This window comes from Marmota monax, unplaced genomic scaffold (assembly GCF_021218885.2).
Source record: "Marmota monax isolate L192 unplaced genomic scaffold, Marmota_monax_Labrador192_F-V1.1 WCK01_AAM20220418_F8-fsc00072, whole genome shotgun sequence".
Taxonomy (NCBI): domain Eukaryota; kingdom Metazoa; phylum Chordata; class Mammalia; order Rodentia; family Sciuridae; genus Marmota; species Marmota monax.
The window spans coordinates 7,673,033-7,695,992 of NW_026692356.1; the positions used below are offsets into that span (position 1 = coordinate 7,673,033).

General features: G+C 41.3%; 1 protein-coding gene across 1 annotated transcript in view; it reads right to left on the minus strand.

Moving 5' to 3' along the window:
• Itih2 (inter-alpha-trypsin inhibitor heavy chain 2) overlaps positions 1-18,254 on the minus strand; it is a 34,729-nt gene extending 16,475 nt beyond the window's left edge. The window contains exons 1-8 of the mRNA XM_046442361.2: positions 18,028-18,254; positions 16,755-16,829; positions 15,053-15,085; positions 13,537-13,706; positions 10,476-10,580; positions 8,195-8,357; positions 2,568-2,675; positions 1,760-1,888 (exon numbers count right to left, since the gene is read on the minus strand). Of these exons, the coding sequence (XP_046298317.1) occupies positions 1,760-1,888; positions 2,568-2,675; positions 8,195-8,357; positions 10,476-10,580; positions 13,537-13,706; positions 15,053-15,085; positions 16,755-16,829; positions 18,028-18,111 (867 nt within the window). The 5' untranslated portion in view covers positions 18,112-18,254. The remainder of the gene's footprint in view (positions 1-1,759; positions 1,889-2,567; positions 2,676-8,194; positions 8,358-10,475; positions 10,581-13,536; positions 13,707-15,052; positions 15,086-16,754; positions 16,830-18,027) is intronic.
• Between the last annotated feature and the right edge of the window lie 4,706 nt (positions 18,255-22,960).

The following is a 22,960-nucleotide window of genomic DNA, read 5'->3' on the forward strand; positions in this document are numbered from 1 at the left end:
ATGAGTGTGAGTCAGTCCATGACCAATATTGAGAAGGTAGGCACTGGGGGGGTCCAGGTTCTAGAGAAGAAAAGTGGGCCACAGGAGAAGGCGGCATGGCACTCATGAAGACCAGAACAGAGGTGACTCAGGTGCACATCCATCTCCTGCTCCTTCTGCTGTTCTTCTCCCAGGAGGGTCCAAACCTTCTCGGCAGAGTTCCACTCTACAACACTTCACTCTCAGGCCTCTGTTCCAGAGCCCTGTTAACCAACGGTGAGTCAGATGGAGCACCTGCCCTTGGGGGTTCACAGACAGCAGAGGGTGTAGACAGGTGAAGAGGATTTGCAGTGCAGAGTGTAAGGTGCCACGACTAGGAAAGTAAAGGGCTCTGAGACTCAGACCGGGGAGGCTTTTCCAAAGAGTTGGCATGTATACTGAGACCTGGGATGAGGCTGGAATTAGCCCTGCGTTGTGGGAGTTGGGCTGGGTTGGGGTGGAAAGTGGGGAGAAGAATTCCAGACAGTGATGGACCGAGCATGACGCACTTGGGGCTCCATTAGTGGTCCAGCAAGACAGGGCCATAGCTGCAGGAATCCAAGAAATTAGGTGGAGAGTCAGCAGGACAGGTCACGGAGCACCTTCATGTGCCACTTCAGAGAATTTGGATTTTTCTTGAAGTTAGTGGGAGGCAACAAGATTCTTGCCAACCTTCTTTGTCTTCTGATGACTGTCTTGCCCAATTCTCTATCCCTTGACATCTGGTTGCATGGTCCCCAGCTACAGGGTATGTGGCTATGGTTGCCAGTATATTTCTCTACCTTCCCACTAGAGAGAGACTCACAGACTTTTTTTATATGCTCTAGGAGTTCTTACTTTAGCACAAGAGAAATAGAGACACACATCTAAGATGTGACAAAAGGGGAAGGGAAAATTTTCAAGGAATCTCAAGATAAATATGGTCCCTAGAATTCACAATTAGCTCCAGATCTTTCTCTGGGCTTTGATCATGCTTTCCTCCTCACCCATAATCTTTGATCATCTAATTGCAAGTCTTGGGAGGTATCCAAAATACCCACTTTGTAATTTTCTATTATTTTTATAGGAGGCTTGAACATAGTCTTCCTGGACTAGGGCATGACACCTGCTATGATTTAAATATGAGAAGTATCCCCAAACAGCCATGTGTTAAAGGCTTGTCCCTTAAGGTGGCTCTACTGGGTGTTTCTGTGAACCTTTACGAGGTAGGGTCATATGGGAAATCCTTAGGTCACAGAGAGTGTACTCTCCAAGAGGATTGTGAGAACCTGGTCCCTCCCTCTCCACTCTTTTGTTTTCTGGCCATGAGGTGAACAGTTTGCTCTACTGTGTACACTGCTGTTTGCTTACACACACACCCCCCACCAGAGGTCTAAAAGCAATGGGTCTGCTTGATCATGGACTAGACCCTTCAAAATCATGAGCCAAAACAATGCTTTGCTCTTTAAAAGTTAATTATCTCAGGTATTTTGTTATAGTAGTAGAAAGCAGGCGAATAAAGGCGCAGTGAACCTTTAGTCTAATGACATAAAAACAAAATAAGACAAATAATAAATAACTAAATGATTAAAGAAACAAATAAAAACTAAGTAAAAGATAATGCTTATGGCATTTTAGAGAAATAAGATTTTAGTCCCTTCTCTGCAGCCTCGACACTTGCCTTCATAGCTAGAAACTACCCACGGGCCGAGGAGCTCCTTGACTGGGGATTGGCAGTCCCATGGAGTCTGTCTGCACTCACCTCGAGCTCGCCAGCCTTCTCTTCTCGGTTCACATCATACATCACCACCAGCTCTCCATCCACGGCGGTCTCAGAACAGTTGGAGCATTTTCTTTGCTGTGCTACTGTGGGCTTGAAGGAAACATGTGCCTGGAAGGAACAGTGACATCAGAACCCGGTCTCTTCTCCAGCCCCTTCAAGGGGAGGGCTTGACAGCTGCACCTGCTTGTGCACACAGATGAGGGGCGTTGCCCAGTGGCCACAGTGCACCCAGCATCGGTAGGCCTGCGACAGGTGGAAGGGACAGAGCCAGGGCTTTGGGTGGGAAGGGGGAGTGTCTGCCTGACTATAGTTCTGTTTGCCAGGTTTCTGGCCTTTTAAAAAAGACCTTCACGGAATTTCCCTCATCCACCATGGAGAAGATGGCTACCAGCTCTGGAAAGAGTTTGTGAAGGTTCTTAGAAGAAGAGTTTGACCTCTTCGTAGTTGCTTATCATTGACCATTGAGAAAGAATTAAGCTGGGCATTTCTGGCTCTAATTCATGAAAATCCAACATATATTAGGTCAAAACTGTGTTTAGCTACTGGTCAAGTAGACGATTTTAGAGAAGTGAGACCTAGAAAAGGACAGTCACTGGTCAAAATGGAATGAAACAATTGGGAGTTTTGTTTGATGTACTTGAAAGAAACCTCTAGACTCATTGTTCCTTCACATAGTGCCCTAAGCCCAACACCAGACCACTTTTTGTTCTCCAGAGCACAGGAAGAGGATGGAACCCAGGAACTAGTGGCAACTTAGATGGCTGGCGACAGGCAGTGGTTATGTTACCTTCTGGTGTCCTTTAGATAAGACTGGAACACCATCGAAATGGCCTTCAAATGTGTCAGGAACATGAAGAAATTTAAGTCCCTGAGGTTCGATAATCCACACGTCCACCTAAAGATGAGAAAGAAATTGCAGCATTAAAAGTTTTTAAAGAATTTTTAAGCAAGAAGTAAAATTTTCTAATGAATGGTATGATTCTTTTGCAATCTGCAAGTTTTCCAAGCTGGTTCTATTATCACTTCTGAAAGTTCTCCCTGTTTCCTGGGATGGGATTCATCTCATATGGAGGCTTTACCCCTTTTTAGCAACCCAGTATGCTTTCAAATGCCTCATTCCCGTAGGACTGATTCCCCATTGCTACAGTCGGATGTAGTTTGAGTGTGTCCCCCAAGGTTCACATGCTGGAAGCTTGGTCCCAAGTGTGACAGTGTTGAAGTGGTGGGACCTTTAAGAGGTGGGGCCTCCTGCAAGGTGATTAGGTGATGGGAGCCTCAGAAGGGATTCATGCTGGTCTGTGGTGTTGCTGGGAGGAGATGTTAGGAAGCAAGGTCACACCTGTGCTTTCTCTCTCTGCACACAGCTGGTTGTCTTTCTGTTTCCCTGACATGTCATGATGCAGCCAGGGACCCTTGCCAGGATGCTGGTACCATGTTGTTTGGAGCCTCCAGACACCAGCAGCTCCCAAATAACTCTCTTTGCTTATAAAGTATCCAACCTCAGGTATTGGGTTTACTCACACAAAACATAGCAATCTACCTTTATTCATTCTATTCTACTATTGTTATTTATAGCACCTTCACTTTGTCAGAGAAAAAGGAAAGTTATTATTAAATTGGTCTGCACTTACTCCATAGATTTGTCTAAAAATGACAATTTTCCCTGTATCTTTGGCCTTTTGATTTCTTCTCTGTCTTCTTCTTTGAAAGAGCTCAGCAGGGAGAAATACTTTGGGTGATTCTTGACAAAACCATAGCCAGAGCTGTATTTCCAGAATGCTTATTATATTTTAAGCATGGTGCAGACCACTTCACATGTGTTGATTTACTGCACTCTCATCAATATTATTATTGTTAGTTATTATTATTTTTTATTTTACATATGAAGAAACAGAGACTCAGAATGATGCAGCTGATAAGTGGCAGAACCAGGCTTCCAACCCTGGGCCTGAGCTCTTAACACATTGTATACTACTTCTTAACTTCTAACAGCCCCAGCTCCATCTATTTTTTTTTTTTTTAGTACTGGGGATTAAACCTAGGGGTGCCTTACCACTGAGATGCATCCTCAGTTCTTATTTTTTTATTTTGTGACAGGGTCTGGCAAAGTTTCTGAAGCTGACCTTGAACTTCCAATGCTCCTGCCCCAGCCTCCCAGTTGCTGGCATTACACCTGTGTTCACTGCACCTGGCCCCAAGTCCACCTTTCAATCAACATTGCTGCATTATTCTTTAGGCCCCATGTTACACCATTCTATTTCTTTTTCTTTTCTTTCTTTCTTTTTTTTATGAGCAGCCTCCATCTTTTATATACACCCATTGAGATCTGAAGTCCTCAGGCAGTGCCTGGTACGCACATTGCTTTACTTACTACCTCTTTCTCATTTGGAATCATTTGCAAAAGCAATGAACTACTTCCCTTTGGAAGTCCTTACTTTGGAACCATGTCTACTTTTTTCTCTCAAAAAAAAATGTTTTCTAAAATATGCTTTCCTACTCAGGGAAATGCAAATCAAAACTACATTGAGATTTCCTCTCTCTCCTGTCAGAGTGGTAACCAACAAGAATATGAACAATAATAAATGCTGGGGGCTGGAGTTTTGGCTCAGTGTTTGAGCACTTGTCTAGCACATGTGAGGCCCTAGGTTCAATCCTCAGCACTGCATAAAATAAATAAATAAAATAAAGGTATTTTATCTATCTACAACTAAAAAAATTTTAAAAATAATAATATATGCAGGAGAGGATATGAAGAAAAAGGAACACTGTTTGGGGGATTGTAAATTAGTACAACCATTATGGAAATCAATATAGAGGCTCTGATAAAGACTAGGATTGAAACCATCAGATGACTTAGTTATGCCACCCCTTGGTATTTATCCTGAAGAATTAAAGTCATCATACTAAGAGATACATGCATACCCATGTTAATAGCAGCACAATTCACAATAACCAAACTATGCAACCTGTCTAGGTTTCCAACAATGGCTGAATGGATAAAGAAAGTGTGGTATATATACACAATGCAGTTTTATTCAGTCATAGAGAAAAATGAAATTATGTCATTTGCAGGAAAATGGATGGAACCAAAGACCATGATGTTAAGCAAAATAAGTCAAGCTCAGAAGGTCAAGAGTCATATGATTTTTCTCATGTGTGGAAATTAGAGAGGAAAAAGGAAAAGGTTGTGTGATGAAACCCCAAGGGAGATGTGTAGAGGAAATGAACCAAGAGGAAGGAGAGGGGAAATACTGGTGAGTGACACTGCCCAAATTATTTTGTTATATTGTGTGCATGCAAGAACATGTAACAACAAACAAGTATTATGTACAACTATACTGTACCAATAAAAACATGGAAAAAATTTTGCTTTCCTAAAGTCATGGAAAACAGTGTGAGCAGTTTCAATATTTTCTTTCTTATTACAAATAAAGTGTGAACTTAGCTTATTGCCTCCAAAAAAATCAACTGGTTCTCCATGTTGGCATGAGCCATCTAGCAGAATCAGGGGGACCAGATGGCTCAGGAGAGTCCGAGTAGCCATCACTGGTAGATAATGGAGAGGCTCTGGGGAAAGGGGGGAGCAAATTCCAGGGAAGTTGCAGAGAACTGGGGCCTCTGCTTTATTCTTCCGTAAGTTTCTATCTATAATAGAGCACGGAGCCCTCAGGAGAAGGCTGGCTCTTTCCATGGGGAAATGGAAGGAGGACTTTCTCCTAGGATTGCAGAAATACTTAGCAAGCCTGTGTCCCACTTGATGTAGACACAGCTCTAAAATCCAATAGGACCACTAGACCACTGAGCATTTGGGAGTACGTGTCTGAGGCCCTACAACTGGTTCTGCTGAGAGGTCAGGACCAGCCCATGGTGATCCTGAATCACGCATCGTATTTATTGGTCTCTCTCTAAGGAACCAAGTGTTGGAATAAAACTATTCCCCAAATTTGATACACCAAGAGAGTTTTTAAAAAAAGATCTTATCCTCTTTGATTTCTGTGAGGGAAATGCGTTTCCAGTTAAGTGGCCCTTCTGATGGTGATTGCAAAAGCTCTTCTAGAATCAAGACAAGAAGAAGGTCTGTCATCTTTGTTTTCTCCTTAGCTTGTCGCTGGATAAGATTAAATCTCTTGGGAAATGGACAACACCATAGAATGTTAGAGCTGGAAAGTACCTTAAATATTGTCTAGTCTAACCCTCTCATGTCACAGATGACAAAATAAAGGCCAGAGAATTCTAAGTTAAATTAACTTACAGCCCAGATCCCACATCTAGTTAGTGCCTGCTTAGTAGGGGCCAGAAATCAGTCAACTTGCCTCTGCCTAACTCTTTCTAATATAGCAAACCCTGTCTGTCTCATCTTTAAAGGGAGGAATTCCTCAGAGCATAGAAAATTTAAGAGTGAATAAAAATTCCAAAAATGTAAGAAATGTTTATGTGCTACTTGATATATGCTTTAAGAATCATTATCTGCATGGAACCAAATTTAAAATCTTAAATTTTGGGATTTATAGCATAGAATGCAGTTAACTTTTTCTTAGCTCTATGACCTTAGGCAAGTTATTCATCTGAATCTCCGTTTCCTCATGTGTAAATGAAGGGTAATGATATTTCTCTCATAAATTGTGGTGAGGATTTAATGACAGCAGAGGTCTAAATATATTCCCCCAAATATTATAGAGGGCATGTGTTTTTATATCATTTACATAGTTGTTTGTTAATATAATTTTTATTATTAACAATCTCTCCAGGCGTGGTGGTACAGGCCTGTTATTCCCAGTGGCTCAGGAGGCTGAGGCAGGAGGATCACGAGTTCAAAGCCAGCCTCAGCAATGGCAAGGCACTAAACAACTCAGTGAGATTCTGTCTCTAAATAGAATACAGAATAGGGCTGGGGATGTGACTCAGTGATTGAGTGCCCCTGAGTTCAATCCCCTGTTCAAAAAAAAAAAAAAACACCAAAAAACAAAAAAAAAACTCCAAACCCAACAATCTCAACAATGGCCTCATTAGTGGCATGGTGCTTATCAGATGTAAGTGCTGCCTGATACTATTTCTATGAGATTCTTAGTATTGAGTAAAAGAATATAAGTGATGGGCACACATCTATTGTCCCTACTGGAAAATAATCAGAATCACACATTTAGTTGGGTAGGCCATCCTCGCGCCTACATGTCAAGCCACATGCCCTGGTATACAGCTGTTTTGCCTGGAGGACAGGCATCTTCTTCGAATTCCCACAAAGTCATTGTCACTCGCCCTGATAGGGAGCTGAGAGCAAACTGGGGATATTATTTATCAGATATGCAGATTTCCAAATTAGAATCAAAATTTCACCACCACTTTGCTTTTTATCTGCTATGTGTAGGAGCAATTTGCAACCTGTTGGCTTCACTTTCCCATCTGTCAAGGGGAAACACGTGTTGTGCACTCTCCTAGGTCTCCTCTTGTGTCACTGCCTCTCACACAAAATGTTCATATGATGTCACAGAGAATTAAGCAAAGAAAAGAGCATTTCCATTTTTAAAGCAAAGTCAAGTTCAAGTGGATTATTCAATGCCAAAGGCCTGGCTCTCTTGAAATGATGGTGTTGGGGTGAGAGGGGAAGACAACATTCACTGAGCTCCTATTTCCATGAATTCATCTAACTTAACAATTATTTCCACCTACTTTTGTAAGTTCATCTCACTTGTAAGAAATGCAAGTATGTTCTATCAGCCTTTTTCAATATGAGAGAGTGGAGACTCAGGATAACTTGACCATGAAGATCATGGTATGGGTTTCAGGGAAGCCTCCATGAAAGATATGCTACCTCAAACCTCCGAAACCTGTGAATGGCTTATTTGAAAAATGGGATTTTACGGATGCAATTAAGTTCAGGATCTTGAGGCGAGATGATTTTGTTCTAGCTGATGAGCCCTAAACCCAATGACAAGTGTTCTTATAAGAAAAAGAAGGAGACTTGAGATGCCCAGAGGAGAAAGTGAAGTGACCTTGGGGAAGAAATTAAGAGTGTCATGGCCACAGGTCACAAGTCAAGAAATGTTAGCAGCTGCAAACACCAGAAGAAGCAAGGAGCAGAATTTCCCCAGAGCCTCCAGAGGGAGTGTAGCTCTGCTGACACCTTCATCTCAGACTCCTGTCTTCCAGGAGTGGGAGAGAGTACACTTCTGTTGTTTCAGGCCACACAATTTGTGGTGATTTGTTACAGCACCCTAAAAAACTAATACAGCTACAAAGCAGCTGAGTTGCTTTCAAAATCTATAAGGCAGTGGTGTGGCTGATTCCAAGCTCAAATCTTTTTGGCACACCACAGTGCACTGCAGAGCCAAATGCACCAAACACAAGAGTAGTGACAAAAGTTTAAGTTAGGGATAGGCACCATAAGAGAAGGCACTTGCCACGAGCCCCGCTCACCTCCAGGTGTTTGGCCAGTCGTCCAGGCTGCAGATGAAGCCTGTGCTCATAGGACCCCAGCTTCCTCCACTTCACTTCTTGGTAATGAAGTTCAAACTGCACCTTGACTCCAGGGAGGACGTTTACTTCCATTTTGAAGTTCTCCATATCAACAGCTCTGCTCCTAAATGCAGAAGCCCCCAACATAAGTCATCACGCACATGATTGAACTGTGAGGCCCAGAATCTAGCCAGCGGGCATCTAGTCTTGTCCTGGGAGATCAGACCTGCTCAGTTGCTTATGAAATAGGTATGAAAGAGAAAAGTGCAACTTCTGGATAAATTTAATCCTACCAAGCATTTCTGTTTCTTCTCCTCCCCGATCTGTGGCTTCTAGAACTTCTGATGTGAATTTTGTCTGCAAAAAATAACCCTCGCCTGTGCCAGGAACTTGACATATTTCATCTCTGACATAGCAGTTCTTTTAGATGATAAAAAGTGAGGCTCATGTAGATAGGTAATCTACTCAGGATCCCACAGCTGGTCAACTGTAGCTCCAAGACTCAAACTCAAGTTTAGTTGCCTCCAGAGACAGCAAATATTTCCTACAATGCATTTCAAGACCTATTCTAGGGATTCCTTATATTTTTGAAGGTATTCATCATCAAATCAGATACATACCTTCAGTATAAGGCATGCTGTGTATTTAGTCATTGTACATATTGAGTTCTATGTGATAATTGATCTTGAAGTGTTTATGGTTTTAAAGAATAAACAGCAGAATTATCCAGCAAGGGTGATTCCAATATTAGGATTAACAACAAATGACTTTTTTTCTCTCTTTTTCTCCCTCTCTCTCTCTCTTTTTGGTATTGGGGAGTGCTCTACCGTTGAGCTACACCATCCCATTTTATTTTGAGACAGGGTTGTGCTAAGTTGCTGAGCCAGCCTCAAATTTACAATCCTCCTGCCTCAGCCTCCTGAATCACCAGGATTATAGGAGTGGACCACTATTCCCTGTAACAATGAATGGCTTTTAAAAATGAAACTACTAAATAAACAAGATGAACTTATGCATAATCAACACATTTAGGACCAGGGAAGTACTGAAGGCAGTCAGCTTGGGATACTGGATAGTGGAAGAAAAAGGCGAACATGGTCTAATGCAAAGCTTTGAGGCAGAACATGCTGGAAGAGGCCATGTTTATCTGAGGAATGGGTTAGAAGGAGAGCTCTATGTTCTCTGCTGAATCTCGAGTATGTGGGATGAATAAATGAATGGATGATGTACTCCATGTGCAAAGCTGACAAGGTGATTCATGAAGTCAAAGAACGAATTAACCTGCAGGGAAGCTGGATGTGTTCCCTGTGCTTCAAATTTCTTCTCTCCTTTCTCTGCCTGGCTGAATTGCATGTATCTGTTTGGGCTCAGCTGTAACATCAGTGTCTGAAGATTTTCTGGACCATCCAAACAGAATTGCATGCTTGGTACTCAGAATCCCACCTACATCAGCATTGCCCATTATCCACAGGATAGCCATTCTCCTTGTCTGTCTCTTCCACAAGCCTGACAGTGTCTGTTTTTGTGTTGCTGCTGCTTCTAACAGAGCTGGGTACAGAATTGACACTGGATGCATTTTTTTTTCTCTGAATAAGCAAATGCATGAGTGACATGAAAGAATTTCAACTAGAGGTACATTTAGGAACAAAGAAGAGTAAATGAAGACAAAAACAATGTGGCAGAGAGGTATGCAGTGTAAAGAATGATACATTGAAGATTCCTTTGGAGCTGTTTGCTTGAAAGGTTGCTTTTTTGAGGTGATTTGGCATAACCAGTGTCTTATGTAAGACTACAGAGGAAAAAAAATATCCCCAGAATCTAAGCTTAGTTCTTGATGCTATAAAAGGCTCTATGCTGTAAACATAAGGCAAAAAATCATTAAAACCAATTCTAAAATTTTCCTTATGTACATCCAGTAAGTTTTGTTAATAAGATCACCAATATAGTATGTATATAGTTCCTCTCTGCACTCTTAAGAAAGAAAAAAAAAACAGTGTTGATTTATAGAGTATCCATATAAGACAATCAATATAAGCACAACCTAAGTGAGATCCCCCAACCTAAGTGAGATCTCCCAAACCTTATAGGTGGAAGAGAGGCCTGCAGGGAAATAGAAATTGTGCTGCCTAATTTTACCATCTAACTTTTAGAGTTTCCATCTGTTTAATTTGGTGCCTTTCTGGAGGCTGGTTGGCCTTGGGGAAATGGGATGGGAGAGGAAGCACCGTGGCCCAGTTCTCACCTCACTAGTCCAGCCGTCTTGCCCTTTGCTCTCGCCTGTGAGTAGAGAGCTCGGCCCACAGTTTTCTCCTTAATAGAACTGGTGAACGTCGTGCCATCTACAGTCCTAGAAAATGACAGGAGGCAATGGGTTGATCAGTGTAGTAGTCTTAGCAAAACTAAAAAACAACAAACAACCCATTTATTAAGGTTGATTTAGTGAATGTGGGAAATGATCATTTTGTATCTATAAGAAATAAGAAGAGAGAGATTTGAGTCATCTGTCGGTGGGACTCCCTTTATCTTGTGAGGGCCTAGCTAACACCCACCCTAAAGCTTTTCCTTCATGTACTATTGTTTGTGTTTGAACTTTTTCATAGCCACATTTTATCCTCCTGATGAAGTATTGCTCTCTTTGGGTGTGCCTTCGGAATGAATGACAAATGTGACTAGGAGAGGTGACTGATAAATTGCTAATTATCCAACATACATTTGGTTCGTCAGATCATTCTTCCAGGAGTTAAGAATTAGGAAATCCTGGGGGTTTGCAATGAACTGGAATATTTAGGTCCCATCAAAATTCATAGGTTGATCCTACCTCCCAATAAGATGGTGCTAAACAGTGGGTCTTTTAAGAGATCATTAGATACTAAGAGTGAAGCCCTCATGAATAGGATTAGGGCCCTCATAAAAAGAAAACCCCAAGAGCTCTCTTGCCCTTTTCCACCATGTGAGAATAGCAAAGAGATGGCCATCTATGAATCAGGAAGTGAATCTTCTCTAGACACGGAATCTGCCACTGCCTTGAATCTTAGATTTTGCTGTCTCTAAAACTATGAGAAGTAAGTTTTTGTTGTTTAAGTCCACTCAGTCTATGGTACTTTGTTATAGCAACGCTAGCTGCTTTCTTGCAAGGGGTGGAAAAGACTACAAAAAGATGGAGGAAGGTACAGGCAAATTCTTCACAAAGTTTGTATTTGTCTCTCTAACATTTCCCTTGGGGATCTCTGCCTTCTATTTGCATCTCTGTCTCTACCCATTTTTTAGCTGGCTAGTACCTAATTCTTGCCAAGTAATGGTTGGTTAGAGGAGTAGAATTACAGAATTTTAGGAGCAAATAGGAATTTTAGAGCACTTAAATGGTCAGTTCTTTCCCAAGGAGGCATTTAGAAATTTGTGGGAAAGTTTCTGATTGTTATGGTGACTGGAATGTGCTTCTGGCATTTATTGGGGGAGACCAAGAACACCAAACAGCCCATAATGTGTGACACAGCTAAAGAACTTTCTGCCCCACGTGCCAGTAGCACATTTGTAGGTCTTCCCCTTTAGATGGGAGAAATCACACCCAAGGTGACAAGGAGCATACTCAAGGTCACACAGCCAGTCAGAACCAAAGTGAGATGAGAATCCACAAGTCTAGGCCAATGCTCTTCCACCAAGTTGCAGTGAAGCTCAAAACCCTGAGAGGTCTTCAAGATGAAGAGACCTCTCTCCCAGAGTAGACCATTCAGGCCCTTGATAAAAAGGCAGAAGATGTGTTTTGGCTACTATGAGCTCATTTTAAACAGTGATGGTGAAACAGCTATTTTCCAAGGTCTTATAAATTCAGCCTTGGTCAGAGGGGATTAAAATAAATGTACATTTCACAATTCTGTCTTTTATGGGATGAGAAGAGGAAGAAGAAAAGAAAAAGAATGAAGGGAAACAGAAGAGATAACTAGAGTGAGTTCTGATTATGTGGTTTAAACATAGGAATGTATTTAAATAGTTTTAAATGTGATTTCTAGACATGGTGTCATATAATACCACTACCAAAAGCTTCCCCCTTCCCATTGCTTTCTAGGGACGGCTGACTTAAAAAAAATTAAGTTGTAAATTTTTAAGCCAACCATCAAAGAGCACCAATTCACATAATTCTTTTTTTCCCACCTACTTTCTTTTTCTTGAAAATACAATTAACATGAATCTGCAGTTTTTAACAGCCACAATACTTGCTAATTGAACCCTTTGTTCATTCACAATTATCAATGATTAAATCTTGGGTTATGAAAGACAAAGCAAATGAGAAGTGACCTAATGTCTTAATGAGAAAATAGACCACAGGCAGGTCTGTTCCAGAGGGAACAGGAGGAGCTGATCAGGGAGAGCATTCTCTGGGGTTGGTCATCTGAATGTGCAGGGAGGGGATAGAAAGTCATATCCAAGGGAGTAACTGGCCTTACCTTTTTAGAAGATATTGGTGTAGTTTAAATTGTTTTAATTTTGGAAATTTTCAAATATATGAAAAATTGAGAGAAAATATATGATCCATCTCCATGAAACCATCACCCAGCTACACCAATATCAATACCCTGCCAATCTTAATTCATCTATACTCCCACACTTTCCACCTCAATTATTTTGAAGCCAATCTCAGACAGCATATCATTTCACCCATGAGCACTTCAAAATATATTTTGTAGAGAATTTTTAAAAAATTCTATGTGTGTAGCCTTAGAGTCATTGGGTAGAAAATGGAAAATATTTAAATTAAGTATAAGAAATCATTATAACAGAGCTGTCAACCATTGAGTTGATTGCCTTGGGAAGTGGTGAGTTTATCATTAAGGAAAGAGTCAAGTCAAGCCCAGATAACCCACTTGTCAGTGATATAATGGAGGAATTCTAGCACCGAATAAATGATTGGATTTAATCAGCAGTTCTCAACTATTTTTTTCCCCTCATAGAGACACATATGGCAGATGACACTGATTTATGGCTCACATACTCATATGTGGTTTCCTACAAGTATGGACAACTCCATATGTGTTTCTCCTCCAAAGAAAGCATATTAAAATGCAAGTAAGTGGATGTCATTGCCGCAGTGATAACTTGAAGTTTGCTTTAATTCATTAGAAAGAAAAGCAAATCCTTCACAAATTCTGATATTTTGGACAGAAACGAATTGTTGAGATACACCCCACAAGGACTCTCAACATCCAGCAGATCCACAGCTCAGGAAGCGGAAACCTCCAGTAGAGGTACATTTTAACTAGGAGGGCTTTTGAACCATGCAATATCTGTCTCTTCCCAGAAGTACTCACATGGTAAAGTTGGAGATAAAGGCTCCTTTGGGAATCTGAACATCAAACACGACATTCTGAGGCTGTGGGGAATTGTTCACCAGCTTGCTCTGAATGATGGTATTGGCCATACGAGAAGTAATGGTGGACTGGACTTTATAGCTATAAAGAGTTACTTGATCAACATTCTCCTGAAATGGTCAAGAAGGCATCATAGTAAAATCACTGTGAATGGAACTAGGTATACGCCATGACCAGCAGTATATTTTATTTGTTATGACCAATTCTAGAGCATTCGTAAATATATAACTTCATAACTGTTAAGCAGTCTCCTAACTTCTCAGAGCATCCCACAAGAAGTTGGCCTTTGTTTTGAGATATTTTCCCATGCTGTTTAGCTCTCTGAGTTTATGAATTTTTTTTTAATCCAAGTAAGAAAATGGTTGTGGGAGCAAAATTGGATTGACAAAGTCTAGGAAATAACTTCAAATGCAGGAACACAGCTAGTGAAAGGAGGCAGGATCATGGGGTTGGAAGGGGGTCCTGGCTGTGCCTTCAGAGTGGGGTATAGTCAGGGGTGCTGTGGGGTAAAGGGCTCATGCAGCAGCCCCCCATGTTGCTTGCTACATGTCTTTTTTGGTATCATCTATTATAATTTCCTAGTCAGTTCTCATATTGTCCCTCAAATAAAACTTTGATAACAATAAATAACTGAGAACAATGTCGGGTATGAGTGGTGAGTAGAATATCCGGGACAAGGAATTTTGATGCAATTATTGTCCAATACTCATCCTTCTACCCATAAATGGATGTATCTGTGGTAGCCCTGATGTAAAAGTCACTGTATGTCAATGCAATCTTGGCAAGGACATGGCCAGTATGTGACACATTATATTTTGCTTTTTACTCCAAGACAAGTTATTTATTTCAGATCTAGGTCTCGACCCCCAACCTTTATTGTCCAAGATTAAACCCTGTAACTAGTTAACACCCAGTTCATCTCAAGCGAAGATAAAATCCAGACTAATTTCCTTGCTTTTCTTCCCCCTTCAACGTGGTCTTCCCATAGTTTCTGTGAGCTCAGAGCAGGAAGCACAATGTAAACTTTGGGCATTTTCTGGCCACTCGGAGGTGTACTTTGACTGTCTCAGGGAACTGGGCCATTTCATGTCTAAGAGTTCCTTCCCATAGCCACTCTTTTATTGTCCAAAGCTGTCAGATGTCATGTTTTAAATCAAAACTGTTAAGTAGCAATAAATGCATATGGTAGGATGAAACTTATGTTTTTGGTGAAACTTTAGAAAATAAAGAACACTTTCATTCCTTGGTGGCAACTGTCCTGTCTACAAATACGGGACTCTCTAATGCAGAATTTTGGAAAGATTTACAAACAGAATTGGGCAAAGGGGTATTTCAAAATTCAGGTCAATACTCTCAGTGACAAAGACCAAGGAGACACCTGGCTTGATTTCCAGGTAATGGTTAACAGGAAAATCATTCACACATCAACTTATAACAAAATCAAAGAAAAACTTACCATCACTTCTCCGGATTCTCCAGAAAGGCTTCTCTGTGGAAGGAAGTTAGACAATCATCCTTCAACTGCATGACATTTATTATCTCAAGGGCAAAACGGGTCTCCCCATCAAAAACATTTTTATTTCTCTTCAGTACTAAGCTGTAGTTCCTTCATTAGAGCTGAGACATGAATCTCAAATATTCTCGGAAACTCTTTTCCCACTGGTGAGTTTCTCTGAACAAGTTTCTCTGCCATTTTTGGTTGCGGGCACACCCCTCTGTGACCTAATGCTAAAATGAATATTTTTAAGTGAAAATGTCCAGCCAGACTTATCCTGGGCAGCATAGATTTTCTTTACTCTGTCTGGTTTGCTTTTTCTTCAATTGAGTGGTGATTGGGGTGCTCCATTCTGCCATGGAGTTCTGGACACTCTGTTCCCACTGTCATAAACACTCTTGCTGCCAGTCCCCCTCCATCTGCAATGCCCCCCCCCCCACCTCCATAGTATGTCCTACCCATCTCTCCCATCTCAGCTTTGGCAGAATTTCCTTTGAAATTCTCTGACCTCGCCCCCCCACCCCCCCAATGAGGTCAGCTAAGTGTTTTACAAGGAGCGCTTTCCTACACTCAAAACATCCACCTCTTATCCATTTCACTTGAGGGGTCAGTTTCCTAGGCTCTGTCTCCTTTTAAACTAAGCTACATACCAGCAGGGACTTTGATGTACTTCCTCCATGATTAGCCCTGGAGCCAAACACAGTGACTGGCACCTGGAAACTTCTGTGCTCTCAACAGAAGTTGAGAGCTAGGGGGTTCTCCCCATGAGTAACCGTCCCGTGTCATGGAAATCATCTTGCCTTTGAAAGGCGAATGGCTTAGGATTGATGGGTGGAAATTTAATACCTGATGGGTTAAAAAATAAGACAAGTTTTGGATATAAGCTCAGCTTGCCTGACTTGGGTTGAACCCAGGCTTTAGCAGGTGCTATATGACACGGTGAGGTCAACAATTGCTTTCTTTCAGATTTTTTGAATGGAAAGTTTGATGATTACATTTTCTCCCCCATGGCTAAATGAAGTCTAGCTGATTGGGTTTTAATATTATTGATCCATAAAAAACCTGGATTTTAGAAACATTAAACATTGATACCCACACAAACTAAGTCATCAGTCAGCTTAGTGCTGCTTCCATAAAGACCTCCTTTCTTAGCAGTGGGCTCTGTGTGGGAAAAGCCAAACCCTTCCCAGCATTGCTGAGCTCACCCCCATTAATTAGAGGATTTTATCTAGGCTGCCTCCAGCATGATATTTCTCCTTCCATGGTGCTCTCTGAGCAGCTTCCCATGGCAGAGTGACCAGAGGAAGGAGAATGTGTGGTCACAGTGAGAAGGGTCACCACTGGATTAAGAAAGTCCTTCCTAAGAGGCATTTCTTATAAGGCAATAAGATCATTCCAGAATCTTTAATTTTGAAGAAAATTCATAGCCATGTATCCTTTAGGGAACTAAGGGGACCATTATGACTGGCAGCCACTGGAGAGCTATATGGAGGTCTCACTTTATTTAACCTTGACAGTGTTTCCACCTAGGTGCAAAACCACTAAACTCACTAAGAAGTGAGATCTTGAGAAAATCTAGCAAGAGGCACCATCATACCTGTTTCACCTCTCCACCCATGAGCTCTTTCTCCTATTTTCCCTTTGGAAGTAAAGCTTACTGTACCTGATACCTCCGTTTCTCTGGCACAAATTGAAATTTTCCTGGAGCCAGTTCCACCAGATCACCATATTCTGCAAACTTAAAAAAGAATTCAGGATGTTTATTTCTACTAAAAATATCTAGAGCAATAGAGGCAGCTGGAGCAGTCATAATATTATTTCATATTCCTTTTCCTCTGCCTCTGGACCATCTCATTATTTTATACCATAATTTTTTTTTCTAATCTATTTTGTTTGCTTGTTTAGTCTCAGAGGTCAGTAAAAGGAAATTAACATCTATAAATTTGTTGTGTGGAGATGATGGGACAGACATGTAGTGGCCAAAGTGACCCAGTGATTAGGTGGGTACATGGGGGAGTATTTGGGTAGACCTGGGGGCCTTAGCATGGTGGGCTAGACAGATGTGATCAATTCATCTTCCTGAGTTAAAAATGTAGGTAGGAAAGGAAAGCCAATTTTAGAAATGACTGAAAAATCACAAATGCATTTGGGTGTCTTGACTTCAGTTAGAGATTGCTAACACATTTAATGGTTTTCAAAGTGTTAGAAAATGTAATGATTTCTAAGCAGAGCAATTCTCTCCCCCTGCAAATACGCTATTGTATTCTTCTTCAAGCAAGACCTCTGCATTTGCTAGGATAGTCCCATAACACATTTTGCTTTTCTGGCATAACAGTAGCTCCTACATGAATTTCAGAAAGATTCAGTTCAAGACTTTCCTTACATGAGATGACCAAGGGTCCCAAGTGAAGATCTTGAATTCCATGGGAATTATTCCTGCACTTTGCCAGCTCACTTTCCATATTCCCTTTTAATAGGAAAGTTTAAAGAGTCCTTACACAAAAATCATAGTTCACTTAGTATAAAAAGCAATGGTGCTTTGATAATGACTCCTAGGGAAATCAGTGATAATGACATTTCTTAATAGTATTAGCTAATAATTGTTAACACTTGCTAGTCCATGCACTGTGGCGGGTAGCTTATACATGACGTTGAATTTTCATAGCAATCTTTTGCCCTTTTTAGATAGGGAGCAACCGGCTCTGCTCTATAACTGCTACACAATGATGCCCGACCACTGAACTTGACTCATTTCTCATGCAAAACCCGCTAATGCTTTAAGAGGTAAATACATATTCTAGTAATTATCATGATAAATGTGTGTACTCTGATGATTGTTCTACAAGTTTCCTTTCTACACAGAGCAAGGTCATTGAATAGCAATTGCAATGATTTACGTTCAGAACAGCAGCAAGGAGTCCTCTAGATGTACTTACTTCAGGAAGTCCATTTATGGGGATCTCAAAGGCTTGTGTTTCCAAAAGAAATAACCAGATGAGAAAGCACGTGAGTCCTTTCATTTTGCCGGACTGCTTTGCCAAGCTCTCCAGAGCAGATGGCCTGGAGAGAATTCTACTGCTTCGTCCTGAATCAAGTTCAAAGGAACAACAGAGGCTCACAGTTCCTGTCAAAAAAAAAGGAGAAAGAGAAGGAAGCTCTCTAACTGTGCTCAAAATCGGGACAAATATTTGTTTGGGAGCTCCAACTTGATCTGTGGGGGCGGAAAGACACCCAGAGGTTATCCAAACAGCAAAGCCAGAAGCAGTTGCTGGGCCATGGGACAAGTCAGGGTCAGGATTGGGGTCAGACTTTTTTTTTTTTTTCTTTTGCTGATTTCTATTGATAAAGTCAGAGAAACCTAAGGATAATTCCCGTCTTATTTAAGGGACCCAATTAGGAACTATACCAAGAGATAGATCCAGAGAGAAAAGTTAAAGTGAAAAGTTTCTGAAAACAAAATTCTTTCACTTAAATTAACGCAGGAGAAGAAAAAAAAAGGCAATAGGAGAAACACAATGGTTTCTGGGCAGAGAATTCATAGTTAATGATTTACCCCTCTCTGATACTGAATACCTATTACATATAAAAAACTGAGCAAGGTGATAAGATACTAAGACTCACTCTTCAGGGTAGGTATCTTCCATAAAGCTAAGTGTCCATTCTTCCTGCCCCTGATCATGACTTGCCAGGTGGCACTAGGAGTTGGTGCCATCGTTCTGGTGAGTCATACAGTAAAAATATAAACTAGGAACTTTAAAATTGTCACCACATTATTTTAACATGGGAAACAAATGTCAAGGAAATAATACAAAAAGAAAAATGTATGGAAAAGTTTATATCCATGAAAGATGGACACAAGCACATTGACAAATGGCTAAGCAAATAATCAAGTTAGTTTATGAATCAGTTCGTGTGCCATAAACATTGATGGAGACTTATTACATGCACTAGGAGCTGAAGGCATAAAAGTGAATCACAAGGAGTGACCTGCCAGTGTCCCCATATAGTAGTGGAGAAGAATGGACATCACCAGGATGAGGGATAATGAGAGCCATGTCCCGTACAGAGATGTCACAAGGAAGGTGGGCTACACTCACTTGGAGAGATGTAGGCACATTCTCAGGGAAGACAGGGTGTCATCTGTCAGGTCTGGAAACATGGGTGGGGTTTCTCCAGGCTGATGGCAGAGGCTCTCACTCAGGGTGTGAGATGAGCGTGCAGGGCTGGTGGACACCCAGGGAAACAGAGGTAGGTTGGTATGGCAGGAGTTGGAGGGAGGGCGAAGGGAGTTGGCAGAGGGGTAGAGGGCCACAGAGCACGGAATACACCAGTCCAGGGCAACCTGAACTCTGCACTCTAGGCAATGGGGACTCAGGACTGGAAGGGGAGAAGCCTGAGAGACAAGCACTCATATTGTATACAGATCACAGTGGGTTCAGCTCAGGTGATGGAAGAGGCAGGAGAAAAAGCCCATGAACTATTTAAGAGATGCTGATAGTCCTGTTGAGATAGCATAAGGTCCTAGACGAAGGCTGTGGAGTGAAGATCGCTTGAGATGATGGGTTCACGTGGTGTTCACATCAAATACCAGGTGTTAGTGGAAAAAGCAAGTACTTACTTTTGATATATAGACGTGTAGGTGCTGTTGCTAAGTAATGATAGCAGCATGCAGATTAATGAGGGCAGACTTTTATAGCTGTAAGAAAAATATGCAGATTGGCAAATAACTAAAACTCGTGGTGATGAAGATGCTGTCTGGGTGGTGGGCTCATGGGCACTTTGTGCCTTCTTCTTCAGGGTGGTGGCTAAGGCCACTGGGTTTAGGAGTCGGTCATCAGAGGTTCATAGTCCTGCTCCTTCTGCTGACTAGTTGTAAGAATCCAGGTGGTCTCCTTCATCTCTGAGAGCCTTATTTGTGCAATGAGAATGATCTCCCATTGCTGTGGACTGAGTTGTGCCCTTCCCAAATTTATTTGCTGAGGCCTCCCAGTGTGGTTGTATTTGGAGTAAAGAAGTAATTAAGGGCTGGGGTTGTGGCTCAGTGGTGGAGCACTTGCCTCGCATGCCTAGGGAACTAGGTTCGATCCTCAGCAACACATAAATAAAATAAAGGAATTGTGTCCATCTACAACTAAATTTTTTTTAAAACAAAGTAATTAAGGTTAAATGGGGCAAAGTGGGGGCCTTGATTTGATTAGTGTGCTTATGAGACACCAGAACACATACACATACACATACACTCTTTTTCTCTCTTATTTTCTTTCTGTAGTATGAGGACATAATGAGAAGGCAGTGGTCTACAAATCAGGAGAGGGCCTGTACCAGAAACAAAACTGGCTGGCACTTGGATCTTGCCTTGATCTTGGACTTCCCAGTCTCCAGAACTGTAAGAAATAAATTTCTGTTGTTTGAGCCGCTCGGTCTGCGATGTTATGTTACAGCAGCCTGCACTAAGATGCCCACTTACTGTTGGAGGGGTTTTATAAGCATTAAATAAGACAGCACATATAAAATATTTGGCACATACTAAGTGCTTAATAAATATTAGTCACAATTAACTCTGTCATTAAAGAAGAAAGCAGGTTTCTATGTGAAAACAGGGCACATAAAAATAGAGCTTAATACTTACTAGCCATTTTTATCCGTAAAATTATTTCTATTTTTTTTTATTTTTGACAATAAATCTTAATCAGGACCTACCAGCATATTTTCCTGCACATTGCAGATGGTGAATTAAAGTCTGCCCAATGATTTCTCGTTTCCATCATAGATTATTTTGTTCTACTCTCCTCCGGTCTTTTTTTCTTTTAAACAGGTTAATCATTTTAGTAGATTTCATATCCTTTTGAGCTTGCATGTTGTTTATTATCAAACTCTCCCTGTAAGACTGTTCCAACATTTCAGAATAAGGAGACAAATACAGTGAAGGAATTTTACGTATTAGCCAATCTTGGTGGAATTTTATTTTCCTTGCAACAAACAAGTTCTGGAGCCTCTAGGACACAGTGCTGCAATAGTCAATCTCACACCCTGGGCAGAACAGTGACAAAGGGAAGCTGTCTCATGCTCAAGGACAGGTAGTCTGGGCCAACTTCTGGTGTCCTGCAGCTCCCTAATACATTTAAAGCCCAATTCACGGGGCTTGTAACTGAAACCTGTCTGTTGGAGGCTTTGTCTTCACCCTCTGAAGTTGCACAGCAGTGAATCTATTGGAAAACAACTTCAGGAACAATGGAAGAGAAGAAATAGACCCTCTCCTCCCCTGTCTGGGATGGACAGGGTGGGTACCTGCCCAAGCCTGTGGGGGGCCTTAGCCCCACCCTCACAGAACGATCTAGCCACAGCTTGGCATCCTCCACTAAGATAGTGCTTTGGGGTGCATTTTTTAAAAAAAATAACTGTGTTCTTCAACATCATATACCTTTCCGTTGATCATCTCATCTTCAGTGGTTTTAATCTAACATTCAGAAGTAGTATGGACGAATCTAAACTAAGGGCAGCCTGGGTCATTCTCCCCTTTTCATGTCAATAGCTTGTATGCAAATCCCAAGGTCTCAGGAAAAACACTCTGTTTGCTCTCTCTTGATGTACAGAAGCACAGGGGCTCCCATCAGGGTAGGCTATGTGTTCAGGTCACAGGTCCTGAACCTGTGGCCCTTCCACTCCGCCTTTCCCAGGCCCAGGCAGCTGTAATGTGGACCAAAAGTATTTTCTGCTTTAAATGTTCCTGACTTATTAGGATGGAAGTTACTACTGAGAAGGTCGACTGAGAATATCTACTTTCATGAATGTGAACATCAGTAGAAAATCTACAAGAAAAAAATGTCACAAAATTTCATGATGTTTGAACAAACTAACAAGTTATTGAGTATGCATTGAGCTTTCTGACAAATATAAATGAACTTGAGATTCATCACTCTGAATGTCACTGTGATTTAGCTAACAGAATAGCTATAGCAAGCACACATTTTAAAAAGTTCAGTTCTAGTCCTATCATTGTGAAAGTGTATTTTTAAAAGTTCAAAGTGAGGCTGAGCTAACATACAAATAGCTATCTCTGACTTTTCCCTTCTTGTTCATGGGGTCAGATGAAGCATAATATGGAGAGTGTCTGTTTTCTACATATTGTGGGCTCAGATGCCTTTCCTTCCCATGGTAAAGTGTTTATAGGATCTTTAAAGACGGTCAGGCATGTTGGCACATGCCTGTAACCTCAGCTACTCAGGAGGCTGAGACAGAAGAATTGCAGATTTGAGGTCAGCCTCAGCAACTAAGTCAAAACAGAATAAAAAGAACTGGGGACATTACTCAGTGATAGAGCATTATCCTAGCATATAAAAGGCCCCATGTTCAATGGCCAGAACTGCAAAGATTAAAAAAAAAAAAACTGTTAGAATTTTCAAGAAGACATTCTACTTCTCGGCTGTATCTTTTTTCTTCCCATAGCGACAGGTATGGTTTATTATCAGTTGTAGCGAGATCATAAAGATTTGGGGGGAGGCTGGGGTTATGGCTCAGTGGTGGAGCGCTTGCCTAGCACACGAGAGGCATTGAGTTCAATCCTCAGCACTTCACACAGATAAATAAAATAAAAGGTATCATGGCCACCTACTACTACAAAAACACTTTAAAAAGATATTTTTTCTTTAAAATAGAATAGACATGTCACAAGCCAAAAATGTCACATAGAGAGGGTGGAGCTAATTGTCTCATTAGCTCTTGGGTTGAGTGATTGCTGTTCTTTTCTTGAGCTGCAGTGATTGTGTTCCCCTGTATCTGAAGTTTGACTTCACACCCATTACCGGAGTAGAGACACCAGGCCTGGGGGTGTAAGTGACCAGCCTCAATCGGGATAGGTCAATCCCAGAA